Source organism: Mytilus californianus, unplaced genomic scaffold, assembly GCF_021869535.1.
Source record: "Mytilus californianus isolate M0D057914Y unplaced genomic scaffold, xbMytCali1.0.p SCAF_4, whole genome shotgun sequence".
In the NCBI taxonomy this organism is placed as follows: Eukaryota; Metazoa; Mollusca; class Bivalvia; order Mytilida; family Mytilidae; genus Mytilus; species Mytilus californianus.
This window is the reverse complement of record NW_026262690.1, coordinates 111,688,079-111,713,977: the sequence shown is the minus strand read 5'-3', so window position 1 is coordinate 111,713,977 and position 25,899 is coordinate 111,688,079. Positions and strand designations below refer to the sequence as shown.

Sequence of the window (25,899 nt, the reverse complement as noted above, 5' to 3'; positions counted from 1 at the left end):
TTATGATTCGCATAATCAAAAAACAAATCTGAACTTTGAATTTGAATTTGTATATTATATTTATATATATATATAAATTAATTTTGACTTCTTCTTTTTATCTTGTAGTAATAACCCGTTGTGTTGAGATGAATTTGCTTGGTATTTGGGTTTCCCGTGGGTTTCCCCCTCTTTTTTGTGATAGAGAGGCGGAAGATACAAAAGGAATAGTCAAACTCATAAGTCGAAAACGAACTAACAATGCTATGGACGTATAAGAAAATCAACCAAAAGACACACAACAGTCTACAAAACACAACTTAGAAAACTAAAGACTCAGCAACACGAACCCCACCAAAAAATCGAGGGTGATCTCAGGTGTCCCGGGAGGGTAAACAGACCCTGTTCCAATTGTGGCACCCGTCGTGTTGCTCATGTAGGTCACAGTCTAGGAAAAGAAAAAGCAATTGCGTTCTCCTTAATAATTGACACGAGATAAGTTTACTTTTTCAATTGTTCCATGCATTATATTTATTGTATCTTTTATGACATAAATGTGCGTTTTACAGACATAGCTATATTTATCTGAAAAGATAAACCAAATCAATTATTTAGTTGTTATACTTTTTTGTCCTTAATAGAATAAACACTTTATACATTTCATGCGTCCGTCGTACTTTTATTTTACCTTCATTAGGATTGATCAACCCAAAACATTTGAAAGACGGGGGTGCGTAAACACGATGCAGCCTTAGGAGTTATATGTATATGACCAAAACGAAACTAATTTTTGTCTACTCTATAATTATCATTGTAAAAATGGCGTTGGACGTATAAGCGTTTTTTCGTCATTATTTGTTGTTGCTTTCTAAGCTGTAGGAGTTGAAGGACTTAGAAATGAGATTAATATAACGGAAGTTGAGCGCTTAATTCAACAAGTCGGACATGTTGGGCATAAACACAGACACGAAGAAAGGATGTGGGTTATATGTCAATGAGACAGCAACCCAATTACAGAATAAAAACATCAAATATATCAAGCTTATAATTTATGACGCCAGACGTGATTTCCATTCAATTCAGACTAATCGGTTACAAGGCCATATCAATAATGATGTTGTAGAGAATTGAAAACACTTGCGCCAAAACTGGAAACTAACAGGTAGAGATCAACATACGGTCATAACAAAAGACAGCCAATGTTCTCTATCATATGTTAAGCCTTTAGTTGTCTAGAAAATCTTTAAATATTCTTTAAAAAAAACAAGCAAAGATCTGTCATCAACACTAAATTATTTTCAAGCACAAACGCAAAAAATATAAACCACGTGAACATGTGAAGAGATACAATGTTTTCTGCGTAATCAACCATCCCCATTTTTTTTGTCTCGATCAGTGGTATCAAAAATTTAAAAGCTACGTAGAACGTATAGTAAAAATCAGCACAGAAAGCACTAAATTCTATAATGTTGGTATTGAAGACAACAAAAGCACAGGTGCAAGTGAATATATTCTAAATAATCCAAAATGCTCGTTGTTATAGAGTTGAGAAAGCATGCAAGTTCTGATGTGCTCTACAGACCAAAGGATTAAAACCTTCTGACACTTAATTTATCGGCGTTCATACAGCAACGCAATGTACAATAAAAGACATTTTTTGAGATAAAAAGAAAAAGACGAAAAATGTTATTGTGTCTTAAAAGAGAGGCGGAAGATGCCAAGGGATAGTCAAACCCATAAGTCGAATACGAACTTGCAATAGTAAAACTGTACTAGTTATAGTGTGTCTTTCTATGTTGTGATGTTACACTATTGTTTCAGATAAGGGTGAAGGTTTGGTACCATTAAAACGTTTAAACCCGCTGCAATTGTTTGCACCTGTCCGAAGTCAGGAATCTGATGTTCAGTAGTTGTCGTTTGTTGATGTGGTTCATAAGTGTTTCTCGTTTCTCGTTTTTTATATAGATTAGTTATTGGTTTTCCCGTTTGAATGGTTTTACACTAGTAATTTTTGGGGCCCTTTATAGCTTGCTGTTCGGTGTGAGCCAAGGCTCAGTACATATTTTATCTGTCCAAGGGCAATAACTCAAATAATTTTCTATATCAATTGCAAATTTAAAGCCAAGACATTGCTAATAAAAACCATATAAATTCCATAAAAATTCAAAATGAAATGTTTGAGACTGGCCGGCGCTTAATGCAATTATCTTTATGATTCAAATTTTCTTAAAATATGTGTTCATAAAATAAAATATATATGCATAAATCATAAATAATTGGTCCTAAAAAAATTATTTGTTCTTGAAAAAATTATAAGTGTTCATAAAAACAAATAATTGTTCATAAGGAAAAATAATTGTTCATAAAAAAGAAATGTTTGTTCACAATAATTTGCATCATGGGATACCTCGTTGCTTTTGTAACAGTGTATTTGATTGGGTACGCTCGGAAACCTGACGGGACTCCAGACCCAGACTTTGGTCTGAAACCCGGTCCCGGACTAGATGCCGGACCAGGACTGAGAAAATTATGGGGAAAAGGTGTTTAAATTTACCAACATAAGGTTCTCCTTTTGTGTACTCTACTGAGAGGAAGGAAGTTATTTTTTGGGAGAACTGACATTGGATGTATGATAATATATATATATAGATTTTTTATTTTTATTTATGGTAAATTGAAGATTGTCAAGATTGTATTTTGTCTTTATTTCTACATGTATTAATCGCCGTTCTATATCGGCGCACTCCTACATAGTAGGGTGGCCAATGCGCTTTGTACAAATATACACCCGCACCCCCTAAAAAACTCACATCAACACAAAAAAGAACGTGCCACTAATCCACCAATTCATGCATATGTACAATGTATATAACGGTAACGGTAAAAGCGTGCTGTACAAATACTGTGTATATTATACATCGTCCATCATAGTGTGATCGGTTGAAGACGGATGATAATTTATACGTGTAATAATCATCATTGGTCCATGCCTAAAATACTTGTTGCTATTATATGCTAGTTGTGCGGATATATGCATTAGCTTTATAGCATATAAAATTGAGAATGGAAATAGCAGTCTATAAGTTCACTAAAGGTTAATGTCTTATACTTTAAATAATTATACTGTTTATACTGGATAGATACGTTCATCTGCAATTTATGTAGAATACGTTCAACATTTAAGGCACATTAAAGCAGTATGCGGCAAATACGCTGGAAAAGAAAAAAGTTAAAGCACTATTTAGTATAAGATGTCCAAATAAATAATAGGTAGATAGCCCCTTAAAATCTAGATAAAGACATGTCCTATATATTTATACAAGCACTTCTCAAGCGGATTGTCGTTATTTTAGAAAAGATAGAATACTTCTAGATATGCATTCACTACGCCTCACACTTTACCCTGCCATCTGTCTCATTCTACTGGTATGCATATTGTCTATGTTGTGTTGTTGTTTCATATGGAGTTGTTTCATTTTGTGAGTACAGTTCATCACAATTTGTCACGATTGTATAAGCATGTAACAGTCATTCAAGTTCTGATAGAGCCCATTCTTTAAGTTTTCCAGTTATGATTTAATTTTTGGAGGTGGCTGTCACGTGTATGTTTATGTCTACTGCATGAAAGCATGAAGTGTTCTAAATCTCCATCTGCTGCATTACACAATGTACATATTGGGGATATATTCTCATTGTGTTTCAGACCAAAGTCCGGGTCCGGAGTCCCGTCTTGTTTCAGAGCGTACCCAATCAAATACACAGGTACAAAAGCAACGAGGTATCCAATGATGCAAATTATAGAACGTATTTATATATTTTTAAGAACATATATTTTTAATTTATGAACACATATTTTTATTTTTTTTGAATAAAAATTTTGTTTTTATGAATATATATTCAACTTTTATGAACAATTATTTATTTCTATGAACAAATATTTCTTTTTTATGAACAATTATTTGTTTTTATGAACACTTAAATATCTCTATTTTTTAAGAACAAATATTTTTTTAGGAACAATTATTTATGTTTTATGCATATATATTTTATTTTATGAACACATATATTGATTTTTTGAATATATATTTTGTTTTTATGAACATATACTCGTTTTTACGAACAATTATTTAACTTTATGAACACATATTTTTTTTTTTTTAATATTGCAACGTTTGACACGCCATAAAAGATGCAAGATATAATTAATATTCTTATGGGACAAACTCTTGTAAAAATAGTGGGACAAACTCTTGTAAAAATAGTTGATCGGCGGATTTCGAACTCGTAAGATGCATTGTTGATATTAACATGTAATATCAATTTCATATATATCCCACATGAACCAATGTGAGACATCTAACAATCAAATTTTCTATATAATTTACAGTTCAATTGAGAATTATTAATTGATTGGCACTGATTTTCAAAATCCTCCGAGACATTGCTGATAAAAACAATTAAAATCTGACCACAAATGTTTTGAAAACGTTTGAAAAGCAATTTTCCGTATGTCACGAGGCATAAATCTCGTAAAAAAGTTGATCGGCGCTAATTTTCGGACTTATATACTCCTCTAAAATCAATTTCATAAAAACACAACAAAACTAGATAGAGAGCACCCCCTCTAATTATTAACATTCAGTAAGGGCATTTCTTCCTTAAAAAACAGTTCATCGGTACTGATTGTCGAACTTGTCCAATACATGATATAAACTTTTAATATAAATTTTATGAAATCGTACAAGAAGTATAGGCGTCAGACCGCTAATCGTGCAATTTCCCATACACTTTACATATGTACATTGTCAGAAAATATAAAATTTATTTATATGAGCTTAAGAAACATGACGAAAAGCAAGGCTCGCCGAACTTTTCTCCTGTTTCGTAGCGAGTACAACTACATTATATAATTAAGAAAATGCACATATATTGTTTTTATCCTGTAATTTACACCAGGCACTTTAAGATTAAGTTGTTCAATTCCAAATAGTTGTCTCTTATTTTTCAAAGAAATCGACAGTTTAAACGCGGATCGAGAAGAGAACCCCAAAATGAACTGTTCACATTACCGATTGCTCAATATAGAAGCGGAGTAACAGAGTACAAATAAAGCAGAAATCTATTTGTGTACATAATATTTGTAAGATAGCTGGCTGATTGCAGGATAAATACCGAATAAATAGTTCATCTCCGCGAATTTTCAAATTAGTATGAGACATTGCTGATGTTAATTTCATAAAAATCCTACAACTAGTGGGTGTGATAACACTAACAATGCAATATTCCGTATAATTTGTATTCCAAAGGGGCATAACCTCTGTCTAAATACTTCATCGGCAATACGTGTTTTTGAAGGGTTAAAAATGCAATTTTCCTATAATTGACCTTTCCAACAGGAATAACCGAGTACAAATAATTAATCGGCGCTGATTTATGAACATGCCCAACATATTGCTAAATTAACCTTTTATATAAATTTCATAATAATGTGCTAAGAACTGCTGGTGTGAGAACGCTTACATTCCAATTTTCTATATACTATAAATTTTACAGTGGTTCAACTTCTGTAAAAATAGTTGATCAATTTTAATTTTTGAACTTGACCATGAAATTACCTATATAAATCTTTTGATATGCATTTTATAATGAGTTGAAATGTTTCCACTTCCTCAGGTAAAGTTGACCAAAGATAGAGTTGGTTATCATTTTTAGGTCAGCTCTTAAACTGTACCGTTTCTTATACATCCTCTTCTACAGGCTTTCAGTTATTCGTCTTTGAGCGTTCCTGATGGGAGGTAAATTCAGAAATGCGCTGTGTACGTATGAAATTTATAATTAGTGTTGTTTTCAATTTCATTCATAAATCAATCTCCATCCTTATAGTTTTAGGAAAATAAGAGTAGATGCGCACCACCTATCACTCAATTACAATTAATGTAAAATTGTATGGATAAAGCAAGAACGCATAGGATAAGCGAAATCAATTGAAATTTAAAACAAATTATTCTATTTTTATAAAAATCTAAAACACAAAAAAGAGGTAGACAAAAAAAATTCATAAGGGGTTCTGCGGAACGCTGTGTCTCACCTGCGATTGCTGTTGTCAGTGTATATGTGTAATGTTAACTGTAAACAAGAGTGCACATGCTGAAATGTCTCGCCTGCTTTACTGACCATTGATTTTATGTTGAAAGTCTTAAAAATAAAGGTTTAACTAAAATCATCACAGAAACTCGGGTCAGATAAATGATGTCAGACAGACATATACACCTTACAATTTTTTTATACACAAATTGCTTATGATAATTGAAAAACAGACCAAAACAAAAAATACTCATTATTGACCAATGAACCGTGAAAATGAGGTCAAGGTCAGATGATATCTGCCAAACAGACATATACACATTACAATCATTCCATACACCAAATCTAGTTGACTTGCTTATAGTACTTGATAAACAGACCAAAACACAAAAACTTAACATTGACCAATGAACCATGAAAATTAGGTCAAGGTCAGATGATACCTGCCAGACAGACATGTATACCTTGCAATCATTCCATACACCAAATCTAGTTGACTATTGCTTACTGTACTCGGTAAACAGACCAAACCACAAAAACTTAACATTGACAAATGAACCATGAAAATGAGTTCAAGGTAAGATGAAACCAGCCAGACTGACATGTACCCATTACAGTCATTCCATACACTACATATAGTTGACCTACTGCTTATAGTATTTGAAAAACGGACCTAATCACGTAACTTTTACCTTGATCACTGATCCATGAAATGAGGTCGAGGTCAGATGAACCCTGTCTGACGGACATGCAGACGTTGCAAGGAACCCATATACCAAATATGGTTATCCTATTACTCGTAATAAGTGAGAAATTCACATGACAAAAAAACTCAACTTTTTTTTTCAAGCAGTCGCTGAACCATGAAAATGAGGTCAAGGACATTGGACATATGACAGGCGGAAACTTCGTAACATAAAGTATCTGCATACTAGATATGAAGCATCCAGGTCTTCTACCTTCTGAAATATAAAGCATTCTACAAATAGTTTACGCCGCTGCCGGATAGTAATACCTTTGTCTCGCATACTGCGACTTTCGTCGCAGGCGAGACAAAGACTAAGTCCATCTATCAAAAAATACTGAAAATTAACAGAATATTTTTTCAAAAGTTTGCTTCAGACATTATCTCTTAATCATAAAATGCCAACGTTTCATAAAATTCTATGGTGGTTTGACAAAGCAATCTATGTGTAACAAACTTTAACCCCAGACTGTAAAAAAAAACTAAGTACATTTATCAGTAAAATACGGGAAAAAAATGAAAATAAATATTTTCAAAATTTTGCTCTGGATAGTGTCTTTTGGTCATAAACAAGCTTCTGTCCGAATTTCATAAAATTCCATGAATCCATGAAAGTTTGACAAAGTTATTGATGACCTCAGACTGAATCTAAATGTTAACTGTAAAAAAACTAAGTCCATCTATCAGTAAAATACGGGAAAATGAAAATATATATTTTCAAAATTTTGCTCTGAATACTGTATTTTGGCTATAAACAAGCGTCTGTCCAAATTTCATAAAATTCCATGAAAGTTTGACAAAGTTATTGATATCTAAAAAACTTTAACCACAGACTGAACCTAAATGTTGACGCCGCCGACGCCGACTACGGAATCTAAGATCTCTATGCCTTGCTTTCGCGACATAAATGTCGCAGGCTCGACAAAAAGGACCGGTGTTCTTCAACGTACACCGGTTATTGTCAGTTAGTGATGAAAATTACAGAAAATTTATGTCTGTTTAACATTCGTAACTGGCAAACTAAACAAGAATTCAAATTTTTATTCTCGTATAAAAACATAACAAAATAACATAAAGAAAAACAATAAAAACTAAATGTAACATCCTAGTACAATGTCCATGCATGTGCTATTTTATAACTTTAAAGATCAATCACACATCCGATCACTCATCAGTCCCTGAAATCTTGTATACTCGCACGAAAAACCCAATCCATATCCATCTACTTAATCATGATTCCTTATAAACAACCTATGAATGATATATCCGGCAATTAACAATTCTATCGCCCATATCAATGTTATTACCATCCAATCAATATTATAAATCGCCAAAATAATCGTAATCCGTCCCTTTATTTATATATCCGTCCAATCATTCATCTATTTGTTAAGTCACGCATATATCCGTCGGTTTAATGTAATAGTCGTCGAATCAATGATAAACCCAACCAATAATTCATATATCCGTCCAATTAATAATATATCCATTCAATCATGTATATACTCGTCCAATCATTTAAATACCCTTTCAATCAATTATATATCCGTCCATTCATGCATATATCCGTCCAATTAATAATATATCCATTCAATCATTTATGTATACTCGTCCAATCATATACAAATATCCTTCCAATCATTTATATATCCGTCAACCATTTATAGATCCGTCCATTCATGCATACATTTGTCCAATTATGCTATATCCGTCCAATCATGTATATATTCGTCTAATAATTTTTATATTCGCCCAATTATGCTATATCCGTCCAATCATGTATATATTCGTCTGATAATTTTTATATTCGCCCAGTAGTTCATACACCCGTCAATTCATTTATAGATCCGTCCAATCATTAAATATTCGTCCAAACATTTATCTACACGTCCAGTCAATATATGTATTCGTCCAATCAAAGAGATATATCCATAACTGTGTACATCTATTTATCAATTTGTCAATTCAGCTATACACAAAAGCAAATTTCACAAATGTAGATATCACTGAATTATTTTTCACTTCGATTTCAAATGAATTTGAAATAAAACTTGAATTCAATTAGAAATTTACGTGGATTTTTTTTCACATAAAATCAGCACTGACGTGTTACTGGCGTGTTAACACATATTCAAACAAAATAATATCAGAAAGTGTTTGCTAATATCAGATAATGATAAATCTAGTTATCTATCTTATACCCTGTATTCGGATTGCCATCTTTGCTTTTTAATGTTACATCAATCTTTAACTTATTGGTTTTAATGTTACTTCAATCTTTAACGCATTGGTTTTAATGTTACTTCAATCTTTAACGCATTGGTTTAAATGTTACTTCAATCTTTAACGCATTGGTTTTAATGTTACATCAATCTTTAACTTGTTGGTTTTAATGTTACGTCAATCTTGAACTCGTTGGTTTTAATGTTACATCAATCTTTAACAACTCGTTGGTTTTAATGTTACATCAATCTTTGACTCGTTGGTTTTAATGTTACATCAATCTTTAACTCGTTGGTTTTAATGTTACATCAATATTTAACTCGTTGGTTTTAATTCTACATCAATCTTGAACTCGTTGGTTTTACATACATGTATAAATTTGTATTTATATTCGGGTTCAAATATCCAACATTAGACTTCATGTGTATTAATGTCCGCCCTGAAAATACAGAAATGATAAATTTTAACTAAATTATTTAGATAGATGCAATGAGAGTTTGGTTACTACAGTGAATTTTGTATTTCAATAATATTCAAAATCTGATATTAAAGTATTTGAAAACTATATTTCTGAAAACAAATGTCAATACATGCTTTAAGTTTATTTATGAAGTAAATCTATTATAAACATGAAAGAGGTATAAAAAAGATATAAAATAAATGGGGAATGTGTCCATGGACACAGATGATGCCCCCGCTTGCATATCATATAAAATTATAAAAGGACATAACTGAAGAACGGTAAAAGTGACACTACCCAAATGTGTACTTGCATTGTATCATAGATCAAATTTATTTGTTCAGTGTATGTCCACTGGTGTTAATATGTCTTTTGATTGAGTAAAGCCATTTCATTGATATTTTATAGTGTGTTTTTCTATGTTGTGATGTTACACTATTGTTTCAGATAAGGGTGAAGGTTTGGTACCATTAAAACGTTAAAACCCGATGCAATTGTTTGCACCTGTCCTAAGTCAGGAATCTGATGTTCAGTAGTTGTCGTTTGTTGATGTGGTTCATAAGTGTTTCTCGTTTCTCGTTTTTTTTATATAGATTAGACCGTTGGTTTTCCCGTTTGAATGGTTTTACACTAGTAATTTTTGGGGCCCTTTATAGCTTGCTGTTCGGTGTGAGCCAAGGCTCCGTGTTGAAGACCATACTTTGACCTATAATGGTTTACTTTATAAATTTTGACTTGGATGGAGGGTTGTCTCATTGGCACTCATACCACATCTTCTGATATCTATTGATCTGTATTTTGTGGTAATAAGCATTGTGTATAAGTTTCATAACATTTGGTTGAGGCAAACTAAAGTTAGAGAACGGAAACCAACTTTGGGACAAACGGATGAACAAGGGTAAAACTTAATGCCCCCGCCGCTACTATAAGCAGATCCTGCTCCCCATGCGACACCCGTCGTGTTACTCCTATGAAAACGTCAAGTTCTATAAAGTGATTAGGCACAACACGATAGATGATTGGTAATTGACTTTTATCTAACTCTAAGACATCACCAAATTAATAAACCATCGGTCATGCAAAGTTTCTAAGCCTGAAACTTGACCGCATGTAAAAATTTGAAAAAAATGTTTTCCATGACAAAGGAAAAACAAGACTGTTGCCAGTATAAACAAAATAAACATTGAAAAATTAAAAAGCACAAAGAACAACGCTTAAAACGAAAGCAATACCAATAAGAACCCCTTTTAATCCAAACTCGGGATGATCTCAGGTGCTCCGAAAGTGTAAGCAGATACTGCTCCACATGTGGATAATATTATATGTATATTATTGTTTAACATTCCCTATCTCTCATGGTGAAGTTAATGTCCGCACAATAGCAAAAACCTTTACATGATTAATGGAGAAAGAAGTAAGCTTTACAATCATTCTTTGTTAAATTCAGTTACAATCCATAATCTTTTCGGTCAAAATTTCACATTGATTAACCATGGGCCATAGCTCCCACCATATTTTTAGTCAGCATTCATTTTCCAACTCAATGAGATATTGTTAATAAAAGCTTTGCATATGTATTTCGTCATAGTTCAAACGAATCGTAAAGACAAAAACACTTGTTAAATAGTCAACTTTTCATTACCAAAGATCATAACGCCTATAAATCGACATTAGGCCTTGAAGCTCGACAAAGACAGTGTTGATATAAAGTTTAATCATAACATTTTTGTAAACCAATGAAGAAATTTAATGGTGATAGGGTAATCATGGCACATCATTCCTCTCGTCAAGGGTCACAACTCCAAAAATATGCTTGAGTGTTATGGTTCAATCATGATATCATTAATACAAATCTCTCATATAAAATCATCGAAATCCGATATGAACTATGCGATTGAGAGCAATATAGCAAAAAAATTACATTGGCCTTGCTATATACTATATAACACAGTAGTCTCAGTGAGCATTTACTATACAAATTTTCGATCAGCACTGGTTTTTGGACTAGATCTAGATATCGTTGATATGAACCTTGTGCATTCACATTTTCAAAATCTGCCATGAACTAAGGGTCAAAGTTCTAAAAATAAACTCTTTTTATCTGCCTTCAAATAAACAGAAACTTACCTGTCCAGGATTGTTCTTTAGTGAAAACAAAAGCTAGACATTGTTCATCTGCATTGCAAAGCGCTTCCGCTTCCTGTAGGTCAAACACTGATACAGTACATCCGTATCCGGTCAATGATAACCGACACGGGTAATCATATATTCCAGGGAGATCTTGGTATGGTATTTTATTATAAAGAACTGAAAAACAATAAGCAATGAAATATTCAATTTTTGGCATTATTAGGAAATGTAACTATTTTTATCATATTTGATAATTAATCTCGTTTGTACTTGTATAATTAACAAATTAAGAAGACAAAGCTAGAACTATTTAAATCCTGTTGCAAGACGTCTTGAGACTCGCTAGAGATTTCAATAATGATGAAAACAGCCATCTTCTAAAAAACATCATCAATCAGATTTCTTATCCTTGTTCTAATTGTAATAAAAAGAGTTCGTTACATTTATTATTTGTATATGCATTCAAGTTTTCTATACAACAATAATTCCATCACGATTTCTGTAAACATTTAAACTATGCATCATCATTTTTCATGCTACACACAAAAAAAAAACAGTCGTTCATCTCTTAATCCGTACGACAGTGGTAAAATCAAATTATCTCAAAATAAAAGGTAGGAATTTTACAAGGAATGCAAAAAAGCCAATAAACTCTCACTTGAAATAAGAATTCAAGTTTGAAAATTGTTCACACTTCGTCCCTTTTCAGCTCCTTATATACTTAGTATCTATTGTCTGTGTATTGCATATTTTATTGTTTATAATAATATTGTTTGTATGCTATATTCCCTCCTGGGGCCCTAATTTGGTAAATAAAAATATTCTATTCTATTCTATACTGAGAATAACTATGATTTATAGTACTCTTAGTTATATGTTTCGTTTACAGAAGACTCATCAGTGACGCTCGAATAAAAAAAGTTAAAAAGGCCAAATAAAGTTCATTGAGGACCCAAGATAGAGTTTTCATAGTTATCATTTTTAACAGAGTTTCAGGTAAATAAAAAGTAAATATATACATAAAAACAATTTTTAACAAGAATGTGTCCATAGTACAGGGATGCCCCACTCGCACTATCATTTTCTATGTTCAGTGGACCGTGAAATTGGGATTAAAACTTTAATTTGGCATTCAAATTAGAAAGATCATATCATAGGGAACATGTGTACTAAGTTTCAAGTTGATTGGACTTCAACTTCATCAAAAACTACCTTGACCAAAAACTTTAACCTGAAGCGGGACAGACGGACGGACGGACGGACGGACGAAAGGAAGGATGAACGAACGGACGCACAGACCGAAAAACATAATGCCCCTCTACTATCGTAGGTGGGGCATAAAAACACTCTTTGCACAGATACTCATAGTCCATGAAATACGGGTATCATCGCTACACTATTATGATGGGGGGGGGGGGGGGGGGGGGACCAAATAAACAAAACAAAACAAAACAAAAAAACCGACGGTTCTGAAAACATTACAGGAAATACAAACCCATCACGAAAAACGTCATGTACCCCCATTTCCTATTTCTTAACAATTCGAAATGGTGCAAAATTTAGATAAAAGAAAATCTGCATTCGAATTTTATTGGGATCCGCAAAAACATGAATGTATTAAAGCTAACGATTCTACCATTATGTAATATTTGATTCAGATTTTACCTGACGACAGCATTAATCTATGTTTTTGGATTAAGATTATTACTTAAAGTGCTTACACATGGTTCGGGAAAACTGCTGTCCAGGCTATGCAAAAAAATAAGTTCACACTGAGACAAGTCCAGTCTTCCAACGAAAAGACTTTCACCTCCGATAATAGAATTTGTCCAAGATTTCTGTAAATTCAAACTTTAAACTTTAACATGATAGAATAAGAAATGACAACACTATCCAGGCGATAATAATGATGACAGGCTGACGGACAGACTGACAGATGGTCGATCGTACTGGCTAAAATCAGTATCTCAACGTCTTTGATGGAGTATGATTATCAAGAAATAACAAATGTCCGACTTCGACCATATCGGATATTTTTTCAAAACTCGTAAACCGGAACTTTTTTTTATGTCTTGGACTTAAATCTTCATATTGGGTTCATATTTCAAAGAAAATATAGACCTTTCGAAAAGTGTTAAGTACGAGAAGGTTCAATCAACCGTTAATGACAATTCTTACTAGGAACTATCACCGGTATATTTTTTTCCTGAAGAAACAAGTTGTAGACCTTGTTGGTGGTTGAGTATATACATATATTAAGAAAATGTCGTCTCGCACCTTTAATTCAGAACTTGACCATGCTTTGCTTTTTTCGATTTACCTTTTGTATGTGTACCATTCCGGTTCAAGTAACTACCACTCCCGTACATTTGCACAATTTTGTCCATCAAATATAAGAGTTGTTTGGTGTTCATAGTAACATTAGAGTAACCAAGTACGACTCTGTCAACTAATGGCTGCAAGCCTTTTGGAACACCATGAGGCAGGAGGAATGTGGTAAAATGTCGTCCAGCGTTAAAAATGTTCTTTTTCTCGTTATGTCCAATACACCTTAAATTCTGACAAGATATTCTGAAATATATTAAATCAGTGTTTCTATTTCATTCAGTATGCAACATAAATTGATAAAGTATGAAGTAAATAATGAGGGTTTGGTGGATATTTCACATATTAGATAGCAAATATTAGGCAAAAATATAAAGAATAGAGAAAAAAAGGACAAAAAGATTAATTAAAAGAGAAAATTTTCATGGGATGCTAAGATATAAAAAAAAAAAAAAAAAGAAAGATGGTCTAGAATTTTTTTTTTAAATACAAATACGAAGACCCTCTCCTCAACCACCACCACCAACAATCAAGACCCTCAATTATTGGTGAGAAGCGGAGATCCATCTTTTTACACAGTAGGACTTTTTTGTTTGTGGTATCGATTTTACTAGTTGTGTCATATATTACAAATATTCCTTGCGTGAGTCCAATTACTATCTAAAAGTTGTAAGAGGTTAAACCAACTGCAAATCTACAAATGCAATATTACCATTTATTTATTATACAACTGAGAGATACAACCGTTGAATCATACAATTCCAAACTATTTACATGACGTCTGCATTTGCGCACACAATATCAGACCATCAATCGCCTTGGAATCGATGTTTAAATATGTGCAGTTATCCGATCAAAATGACATTTACAAACAGTTTTGTAAAAGTATACCTATCTGTTTTATGATATATTAATGTCTTTTGATTGTACCATAGCATTGAACCGTGAGGATTCGTATTAAGAGAAAGGATAAGGTTCACTCTAGGCCAAATATGGCCTTGAATTTCAACTTTATCATAACATTTCCAAATGGCCATAATTTGGTTCGTAAATGGACCTTTTTCAAAAGCCTTACAACTAGTTAAACAAATATCTTCATTAGAGTACATTCTAGGCTTCAAAGTCAGCAAATTTGTATATATTGTCAAAATACGATGATTTTATGCATTTTCGGACATAAACGCGTAAGGAAACCCTTGGCCGCAACCTAGGATCCTAAAAGTTCTGTAGCCAAAAGTTTTCAATTGTGATATTGAATCCCTAGACACAAAAACGTTCTGGATCAGGGGTGGTGGTCAAAGTAAATTATGTTAAAAACCGTTAAGAATTATTGTAAAAATTTGACCAAAACTGACGTTACAACACAAATAATGCATACTTAGGGGGTCATCACTTCGTCATTTTAATGTATTGTGCGAAACAGACGACATTTTGTACTAGTTGTTATAGCACAACTGTTTCTATGTGAAATGCCGGTGTAGTATTTTGGCCTGATTAAAAAAAAACATCAAAATCTTAGGGCCAATTTTAACCCTTCGCGAACTTACCCCAACTTAATCGAACAAATTTGATAACAGAATATTGGATATTTTACCTTTACTACTTCACTATGATTTATGACTATTATTTTGGTTTTTGGTGAAATGGAAGCCGTTGCAATCCAGATAAATTAAGCAGAAATAGTTTACCTCAACGAGAAGTTGGCATTTGGAAAGGTAACAGTACAATCGTCATCTGTTTGGCAAATTGGGTCGCCGAAACCTATATCATCAACATCGGATAACTTTATTTCATCATTTACCCTGACAAACTGTTGCCTCCGGAAATCATTGATAGAAATTGTCCCAAACTGATTGTGTGCCATGAAATATAACAACTTTGTAATGTCGTACGCAACCTAAGAATAAAGAAATAACAATTACAACACAAAATAGAAATTTATGTGCTAATAAAAGATAAATTACATCTACAACGCGTCAAAAAACGCTATTAAAAGTTTATTATCGTCAAGGTAAAGGGACATAACTTTTAAAAATCGCTGGTACGCTTGTGTCAAGCATTTTCATAAACATCTTTAAAGCTTCTGATAGACAAAGGTTATTTTCTTTTTGGCCTTCATATGAATCCTTATAAATAAATTTGAAACTGCCTATTACAAACGCAGTAATGATTTAAACAGGTATTTCCCTTTACCATTGCTCAATCCCTTAAACATCATCACAACAAAAAAAAGTGAACATGAAAGGAAAGCAAAAGTGGAAGGAAAATAGTATTAATCGATTCTGTCAGAAAAATCCCAAGACACCAAATCTGTTAGGAGAAAGATTAATTAACAAATGGGAAAGCATGGAAAATATTAAAGAGAATAAACATTGCATGATCTATCGTCTCATTTATTTTACACGTGCTCCATGATTCAGTGTGTTGGTTTTCTATGAAGGTCACGATTTGGTGCACTTCGACACCAAAATCCGAAAGTTAATTAGCAGTCAAACTTTTCGATGAACAATCACCGAATGAAAAAAATTGTGTTGCTATTATATACGTTATGGATTCGTAATAAATGTTAAAATCATGCACAGAGGACACCTACAGAGGACTTAGTTGAGTATGCAATAATTTCTTTAACATTATAACTACTAGAAACTCGTTATCATGCATATGACTTTAAATGATTTGTATTTTTTAAACTGGTTATATGTCAGCACTGTTTTTCTTTGACTCTAAAATTATTCATCATTGAACCTATCCAATAACATTTACACCTTATGAATAAGATTTCTGACCGTGTTGTACTAAGAGTAAATACCGCAGAGTTGATGAAAAGAAAATGTAGAAATTTGTTCATTTCAAACAAATCATACCAACTCCCAAATTGAAATTTAGTTGATCGTGTCTTGCTGGTCATTTTTACCGCTTACAGTGTCATTCTATCTTCTATAATGTTTGCCCAAAATGAAAAAGGGTAAACATCGTCATTTAAAGGCAATAATTCCTATAAGGAGTTGACTGACAATTCGGGCAATGCTAACTTATTTTCATATCTTGTCTTGCTGATCATTCTTGCTATTTAATTTGTTTATCTATATAATATTATAGTTTTTAAAATAAATGTAATAGGCAAAAACACATATTTTGGTAAAATTGTCTTTAAGCGCAATAACTCCTATAAAAAGTCAGCCAATGATTTCGGCAACATATAACTCACTTGTAGATCTTGATTCGTGGATCATTTTTGCTTTCTTAAAGTTTCTCTCTATCTATTATAGTTTTAAAATAATAGGCAATAAGTATTTTTTGTTGTTGTAAAAATCGTCAATTAAGAGAAATAACTTCTATAAAAGTCAACGGGCGATTTCGGCCATGTTGACTTATTAGTAGATATTGTCTTGTTGATCATCTATGCTATTTAAAGTTTCTACCCAACTATTATAGTTTCAAGATAATAGGCAAAAGCGCAACAAATTGGTAAAACAATCGTCATATAAGCAAAGGGCAATAAATCCAATAAGGAGTCAACTGACAATTTAAGACATTTGACTTATATGCAGTTCGTGTCTTGCTGATAATTTTTGTATTTTTAAATTTTCTATCTATCTATTATAGTTTTCAAGATAAAAGGCAAACATGAAAAAATTGTAAAATTCGTCACTTAAGGACAATAACATATCTATAAGTCGTCTGACAGTGTTTATGTCAATGAACAGTAGGTATATCTCAGCTTTCTTAACATTTCAAATTTTCTCTAGTTATATTATAGCGTTTTTCGAGATAATCGTCAAAACTTGCATTTTACCCCCAATGTTCTATTTTAAGGTATGCCGGCCATGTTGGTTGGCAAGCCGAATCATTGGACACATGTTTGTCAAACTAGATACCTCAATGATGATTGTGGCAAAGTTCGGTTCCAATTGGCCCAGTAGTTTCAAAGGATAAGATATTTTTTGTAAAAGTCAACGGACGATGGACGACGGACGCCAAGTCATGAGAATAGCTCACAAGACCTTTGGTGTTTGCAAGCTTCAATTTTTATTCATTGTATATTATAATCATGTCTCACCGATATCGGTGCACACGGCCCGTGTTTCTGTAATAAACTTCACCCGGTGCTCTTAAGACCAAATGTTTGGAAAGCGAACGAGGGTGTCAAAACCAAAATATCGCAATATAAAAGCCAAATCGTCCTAAGTATAGCTCAAGATTAATATCCGCCAGACTGCCCAAGGTCGATTTAGCTTGATAGATTTGTAACCTTTTTAAAAACGAACAAAGGAGACAACTTTAGTCCCATTCGGTACAACAAAAAATACATAATTAATAACATGAAGTTAAAGGTACAAAAAATACTGATATTATGAGCAAAAGTGTTTCTCCTGGTGAAATTACAAGATTAATACAACAGACTGCTGTACAAAAATCATTAATAATAAAAACAAACAGTCATTATAAAGACATTTAAATTCTTTAAAGACAGCTCTTACGTAATACTTGTTTTGGATTAACGTTTCCACGTGGTACGCATCAATTATATTTTTGACACGGGAGTTTAAAATTCTGATAGTATGCACATGCTACATGTGCTAGACAAAATGTAATCTTGAGAGATTTGTTAACTGAAACTTTCCATATATCATGTCAGGAAAGATCGATGTATTCTAATGCAACTGCAAGCCAGACTCCTTGTTTACTGATTACAATTCTTACCTGACATTTCTGTTTGTGTGTATAATATTATAACAGGTAAAGGGAAAAAAAACGATCGAATATATATATATATATATATATAATATCCAGAGTTCAGATGGACTGACAGAAAAGCGGGGGTTTGGGGTTGGTAATGGTATCACATAATATGACCCGCCAAAACTTAATATCGCTCTTTTACAACTCAACTTTCAGCACTATTGGCTATATTTGGTGGTCAGTTTTATTGGTGGAGAGTTGAAAAAAAAATCCACCTCGGTTTTACGTTATATCGATAGAGGGAGAGAGATTTAATGTACATGCCTTGAGTCTGTCCTCCCATGACATTTGTAAAAGTCTAATCAGTTCTACGGGATCCCCTAATTCTGTTACCATGGAGACGTCGTATAGATTGTCACTTGTAATACAGAAACCAAACACCTACAAAATAAACTTTTTAAATCTCTTTTTGTCTTCCGATGAATATTTAATCTTTCGTGTATATTTGAATGCTTTTTCTGTGGCTCTACCCGACTGAGGTAACTGATGTGGAACATTCCGTGTCAAATTTATATGTATGCTGCAGGAACTACCTAACCGTCCGGAGCACCTGACTGACCTCCAATTTCTGAAGGATCTCGTGTTGCTCAATCTTTAGTTTTCTGTGTAGTATTTTAACTATTTTTTTTACTTGCTTGTCTGTCAATCTGATTAAAATACAGATATATTGCCATTCGCGTGCTCATATGAGGATTACGAAATCAGAGATTTTTATTTTAATTAGATTGGTTTGTCTGTTTGTCTTATATTTCTTTTGGCTAGGTTTACGTTGTCTTTTTTTTCTTCGTCTGGTTTCGCCTTTCTCTCGACTCTCTAATCTTTTTGTTAATGCTATAAGAATTTCGATTTGAATGCTTTATTGAAAATAAACGTTTGTTTTTATTTTACACCTTAATTTCGAAGTTTTGACCGGTGACATTATGGTCGCGTGCTCGCCTCAAGTATACTAGATATTGTGGTTTCGTTCCCCGGTCGCATCAAATCAAAGACCTGAATAATTACTGCTTCTTCGCTATGCAGTCGGCATTTAGGAATAATGTGTCCGGTTTGGATGACATGCCTTCCTGTGTACTGCTCACGTAAAAATCTGGTTACGCGTGTCGGTCTAGTTCAAAGCAGTATACACATTCATATTACATTAGCAGGTCGTCGTTCTGATATGCATATCAGGACTTTTTGTCACTGGATATTAAACAGGAATTCATCTAGGTCAACATGAATACGGCTAACATGCTTAGTTTATCTTTGAAACGTTCTGTAAGTGCCTGTCCCAAGTCAAGTGCCTGGAATTCAGTGGTTGTCGTTTGTTGCTGTACTAGTATATTATCATATTTGTATTTTGTTTATTATTTGTACATAAATCAGCCCGTTAGTTTTCTTGTTTGAATTGTTTTACATTTGTTATTTCTGGGTCTTTTATAGATTGCAATGCGGTATGGGATCTGCTCCTTGTTGGAGGCCGTACGGTGAAATATAGTTGATAACCTCTATGGCATTTGGTCTCTGGTGGAGAGTTGTATCATTGGCAATCTTACCAAATCGTGTTATTTCTATGTTAGGGTTTGTTGTGGCTCAAAGATTAGAGTCAAAAGATAATAAAAGAATAATGTAGGTTCTCTATGTCCATTGAAAAAATGGATATTTGATAGATATAATTAAACATATTTCCTAGATATGCAATGAAATAACAAGATATATAAAGAACCTTAATTAGTTTCATTTTTTTGTTTTGTTATTCATCTTGGCAATTACTTAAATATTTACAGTGATAAGGAAACAAACGAATTGAATAAACGCCCTATAACAACTTGAAGGTCGACGTATTCCCTATAACCTTAGATTGAGTGGTAACAATTGAATAGTATTGACTGATTACCGCTGAAAATATTTTTGGTTGTACATATATTATGCTCGAGTTATGAATGAATAACAGAGACAACTGGTGGACGCCTTGGTACAAATATCATTAGGCGTTTCCGACAGATCTATAAAAATAGCAGCAAATATAAAGATAACCCCAGACACCATTAAAAAAAACAGGAGCCTGTAATTCAGTGGTTGTCGTTTGTTGTTGGTTTTAACAAAAATCAGGCCGTTATAGTTTTCTCGTTTGAATTGTTTTAGATTTGTTATTTCGGGGCCTTATATAGCTTGCTGTATGCCGTATCGGTTTTGCTTATTGTTGAAGGCTATACAGTGACCTATAGTTGCGAACCTTCTAATTCTTCTACGTCATTTGGCGGAAAGTTGTATCATTGGCAATCATACCACATCTTTTCATTTCTATAAAGCTGCTTAAGCATATCAGCTAGTTACATCCACGTCATGTGTACTCTGGTGCGGGATAGTTGTCTCGTTGGCAAGCATAAATTATTCGTCTTATTTTATATAGTTATCTTCTGGTGTTTTGTGTCGTTGACTTGCTTTTCAGTCCTTGATGTATACCTCGCATGCATCTCTTTTTACAGTTTTTATTTATAGACTTACCTGGACAATATTTGGATGAGATAGTTTCTGTAGCAGGCTGATCTCTTTGACCAGTTTCTTGGCGGCCTTGTAAAAACACTTATCATACAAATGTCCTTCTTCTAAACAAGAAGATATATCTCTACCCTTGGGAAACACGGTCTTCACAGCATATGTCTTATTATTGTAACTTGCGCTATATACAGCTTTTGTCCACCCCGACGCTAGGAAGCGATAGTTTGTCATTCGGACCATATCTTGGCACCCTAAAGTAGCACTGTCTCTTGATAAGGGATAGAGATGTTCCAAATGAACACCTCTATCAAAAGATACTTCTGTAAGTTTCCGAAGTCTACTTTCAAATATACTATACATATCCATGGAGCTATGACGATGATTTGTCCCCCCGGGGTCAATCATGTTCTCTCGTTCTAATCCACTAAAAGTTTTGTGTAAAATCAGAACATTAATAAATATCACAATTATAGCGAAAAGAAAAACTCGTGTTTCCATTCTATATCTAGTCATTTTCTCGCTATAATAGTAACTTGACAATCCCGGCTCGCCAGATCTTTATCTATTTTACGAGAATACAATATAACCTCGTCCCGTTGTTCGCCAAAACTTTCAAGGGACCCAGATGAATTGATGTCTAACATGTGATGTCCGTTGTGACACAGTTTACTTTGTCATAACGATGACAGACTTTCTTTTTTTCTGACTCACACAACCCCATTGAAAATGTCAATATCCAACATAGAAGATTGCCTGTAATTTGTGCTGGTTTTAAGTTCCCTGGATGTCACACGCTGTGCCTTCTTCGCTTCTATCAATAGATGTATAGAACTGATAGTTTCAAACCTCTCACTGTTTAATACCTGTCACCAATAATTGCATTGACATCCACACGCTAATCATTTAACTGCACAGTAAAGCTAATTAGCGGTTAACAGACGATTTTATTCTGCATTGATTGATGGTGTGTAATTATACGGTTTAAAATATCTTGCATCTGTACTTTTAATTTACCTGGATAATGAAATGGTTCAATGTAAAACAGTTGCACCAAGAGCATGATACGCCCATCTCCCTTGACCATGAATAATTGATTGATTGATTTTGGTTTGGTTAACGTCCAGTGGCAAATATTGCATGCATTTTCAGGACGAGTCGCTCATAATAGTCAATGACAGGTATTTAAGAATTGAAAAGGATGTAGCATTTATAGATTGTTATAAAATTTTACGGGATTGAAAAACCGGACTTCGCGCAATTACTAAATAATTTGTTTTTGTGTTTTAAAATTGTTTACGGTAAATTATTCTTTAATATTTCAACTCATGTTCAGTTTCGTGGAAAATGAAAAGAGGGGCATCATATGATATAAACTACTGTTGTTGTCATATCGTATAAATAAGAGCAAGAACACATTTAATAAGTTAAAATATTAAAGAATATTTACTAAAATAAACGATTAAAATACACAAAAGAGGCCTTCCCAAAGCGCCTGTGCCTAAAATGGCGATTTTACACAAAAATTTGTTAAACTTAGTTATGAGCCCATGCTTTATCCAAAATTATATTTTACCCAAATTAAATTATCATTTTTGATAAAGCCTTATATTGGCTCATATCTAAACATAAATGACTAGATCTTAAAATGGGACTATTTTGGTAAATTTTGCAGTTTGGCATGAAATGCAAGAAGTATGAATCCCTTAAGCAAATTTGTAAGGTACAATGAAAAAATACATGTATATATACTGATATCAGCCAGCCAGGATTTTATTTGATAGATTTACGATATTTTCGAATTAAAAGGGCCAGAAAAGTGGTACGATCGTACCTTCTCCTTTTTTACAAACAAAATGCATGACGGTTTTGCTTAAATTCAATCTTTTATACATCTGACTCCTTGTACAGTTAGCATTCGATTTAGAAATTTGCAATCCAAAATATTCTGGATTTTTAGACCAAATTTGTCTCAAGTCCTTGAAGAATGACTGTCTTTACTCATCAGTACATTGTTAATATGAATATATTGAGATATCTGGTATACCCCCAACAAGATAACAACCTAGCGACCCCCCCCCCCTCCCCCCCACAAAAAAAAACCAAAACAAAACAAAACAAAAAAAACAACAACAACAAATATCTGCAGAGATATGCAATAAATAAAAAAAAAACATTTAGTTTCAGGAGTAAAACCTCATATCTTCCATCAGATTCGGCAATCAATAAGTGTCTATATGTAGCGTGGCAAGCTGCAAGTCGACCCGAGTCTCGGGAAATTTTGAATAACACGAGTTAAATATCGACCACCGAAGTAAAAGGATATACAGATGTTGAATAATTTTAGTACATAATCCAAAGGATAGTCGTTTGAACAGGGTTGATTTTAGCAGAAAGAACCATGCCGACAATTAAAGTTTTACAATAGAGATAAATTGGGTAATTTCAAAGCTTCTTGCTTTTTTTTTTGTTATTTATTTTATTTAGAATAAATGAAAATAATTTGTACTCTCTATACGCTTAAGCATAAACGTATACCTCTTTTAAAAAAAACCTGTTGCCAATATATATATAAAAAAAAGGTTTAGAATGTACTTGTAGAATGAGTTATTAAAATGGCATGAATGATCAATGCAGAAAAAATGTTCATTACACAAACTTACCTTGGTTGGTTTCCAGTCTGTTAATGTTGTAATAACAAATACCTGTAATCCTTTTATAAACCTGAAAGGTCACAGGCACGATTAGCTCCCTTGAAAACATCCATCTCATTACAAACTGAAAGTTTTATCTCATTTCTTATCTCAATTACATTTTAAAGTTTTTTTGCTTGTTTTTTGACATTCACGGTCTAATAACTTTTAAAACATTCAATTTTGACATTTGTTGAGTAGTTGTTTTATTAAAATCTTTATCAGATTAATCATGTGTCGGAGCGGTTTTAATTATCATCACCTGAGAGTAATTTAATATATATCTTAATCTTTAAACGTGATTCATTTTTTCATTACTGACAGGTGAAATTTACAATATTTCTGACACAAGCCTAATTCGTTTTTATTAGTAAAGACAAGTTACAAAGTTGATGCCTCAGAAATCGATGTAAGTATATTTATGTCGTTACAGTTTCATGCGGTCTCACGGAGGCGAAACAAAGTTAATTTGAGATTCTTTTCGCAACAGTTGAAAAATAATTTCCCGCATTAAGTGAACAAACCAACTAAAATATGTGTCAACCAAATCCTCCCACCCCCGAAAAAAAAGAAAAAAAAAAAAGATCTCTGGTGTCAATTTTAAGTTACATAAACTTTAATTACTACTTATAGACATTATTTTTTTCATTCAGTTATTTAAAGTTTTAATTTATGAAAACCACATGTTTTGAAATAGTACATTTTCCTTTAAAAAAAACCTCTATATTTCATGCACTACTTCTGATTTATATTGAACGACTCTAATTTAAAGGACCTGTACGTGTTATATTTCCAATTTTGTAGATTTGAAATTTCAAAATACATCTTTAACTTTAATAACGTACCGGAAAACTAGAGAAACATGCATGTTGCTTTCTGTACGTAAACATCGTTAACAGAAGAATTAAAAAAAATGCATTATCGCTGTCAAGAACAAAAATGCTTGCGTACCTAACATCGTACCAGAAAAATTTTACCCAAATGCGTGATTCACGGCTGTCAAGAACAGAAATACTTGTTCGATATACATGTATTTCAACTTATGTGTTAATGATTAGCAAGTTTTTTGGGAATATCTTGTTTTGTATCTAATAGAAAACTGATTGTTGTTATCATATATTCAGTTGCCAAGATACAATCAAGTGAAGTTATTTTTACAATTCTTCGTTTTTAAAACTATGTCGGGGTGAGTAGAACTTTCGGCAGGGGGTCTCAGGTTTTATATTTTATATATCGATATCGATCGAGAGAGAGAGAGAGTCTAACGCAATTTTATGCTGCTAAGACGCAGACACTAGGACACTTAAATAAAATTTGACACGTACATAATTTTAGCCGTGCGCTATAATCTCAAAAGCTGGTAAATACACAGATATCACATAACATTAGTTGCTCTACATTACACCTTTATTTTGCCAGCTCTTTCTAAAGAAATTCGGGTATATGATCCGTCTCTCCGTCAACTGATTTTCCTCACAGGTTGTCCGCCAAATTCTCTGTGGTAATAAATTGCTCTTCCTATTGTTTTAGAGAATATAGTTGCATAACATCTATGCAACCAGAGACATATATACAAAATATATTCCTATAAATTTTCAGATACAACTATGTGTAACCAGAGACATATATAAAATATATATCATATAACAAGGTTTTGATTTATGAATCAGGATAAGGATTCCACATCGCGAAAAAAATGTATTGACATTAACCTCAGTTTCACTTTTTTTGCCTGCAATAAGTAATCCGGCGGCGGCGGCGACAGCGTTGACAAATTGTATTTTAAAAATTTAACTAGGTTTATAACTTTTGAAAGGTCTACATATTTATTAGAAGCTGGATACTTGACCTTGACTTCATTTTCAAGGTGCTCTTTTTCTAAAAGTTAAAAAAAAAGTATGCCCATGCCATTACTCCAATGAAGTATCGTCTGACAATTGAGGTATGACTTTTAAAGAATATGTATATATAGTGATGCTCTTTTAAGGATACAGTTATTTGGAGAGATGACCACTTGATTGACTTGTTTAAATACAATG

General features: G+C 33.0%; 1 protein-coding gene across 1 annotated transcript; it reads right to left on the bottom strand.

Moving 5' to 3' along the window:
• Positions 1 to 7,835: 7,835 nt before the first annotated feature.
• On the bottom strand, positions 7,836 to 23,929 carry LOC127739153 (extracellular tyrosine-protein kinase PKDCC-like). The gene is made up of 7 exons (XM_052250743.1): positions 23,831 to 23,929; positions 21,177 to 22,184; positions 18,954 to 19,070; positions 15,635 to 15,843; positions 13,942 to 14,192; positions 11,619 to 11,798; positions 7,836 to 9,470 (listed from the first exon to the last, which is right to left on the bottom strand). The coding sequence occupies exons 2-7, from the start codon at positions 21,681 to 21,683 to the stop codon at positions 9,367 to 9,369; spliced, it is 1,368 nt and encodes a 455-aa protein (XP_052106703.1). The 5' UTR covers positions 21,684 to 22,184; positions 23,831 to 23,929; the 3' UTR covers positions 7,836 to 9,366.
• Between the last annotated feature and the right edge of the window lie 1,970 nt (positions 23,930 to 25,899).

Excerpts from the sequence above, each read along its gene's own strand:
- LOC127739153 (XM_052250743.1), bottom strand. The coding sequence starts at position 21,683 with ATGACTAGATATAGAATGGAAACACGAGTTTTTCTTTTCGCTATAATT. Across the intron at positions 19,071-21,176 it reads CTCATCCAAATATTGTCCAG|GTGTTTGGTTTCTGTATTAC; the intron begins GTAAGTCTATAA and ends TTTATTTTGTAG. Across the intron at positions 15,844-18,953 it reads CATGGGAGGACAGACTCAAG|GTTGCGTACGACATTACAAA; the intron begins GCATGTACATTA and ends CTTTATTCTTAG.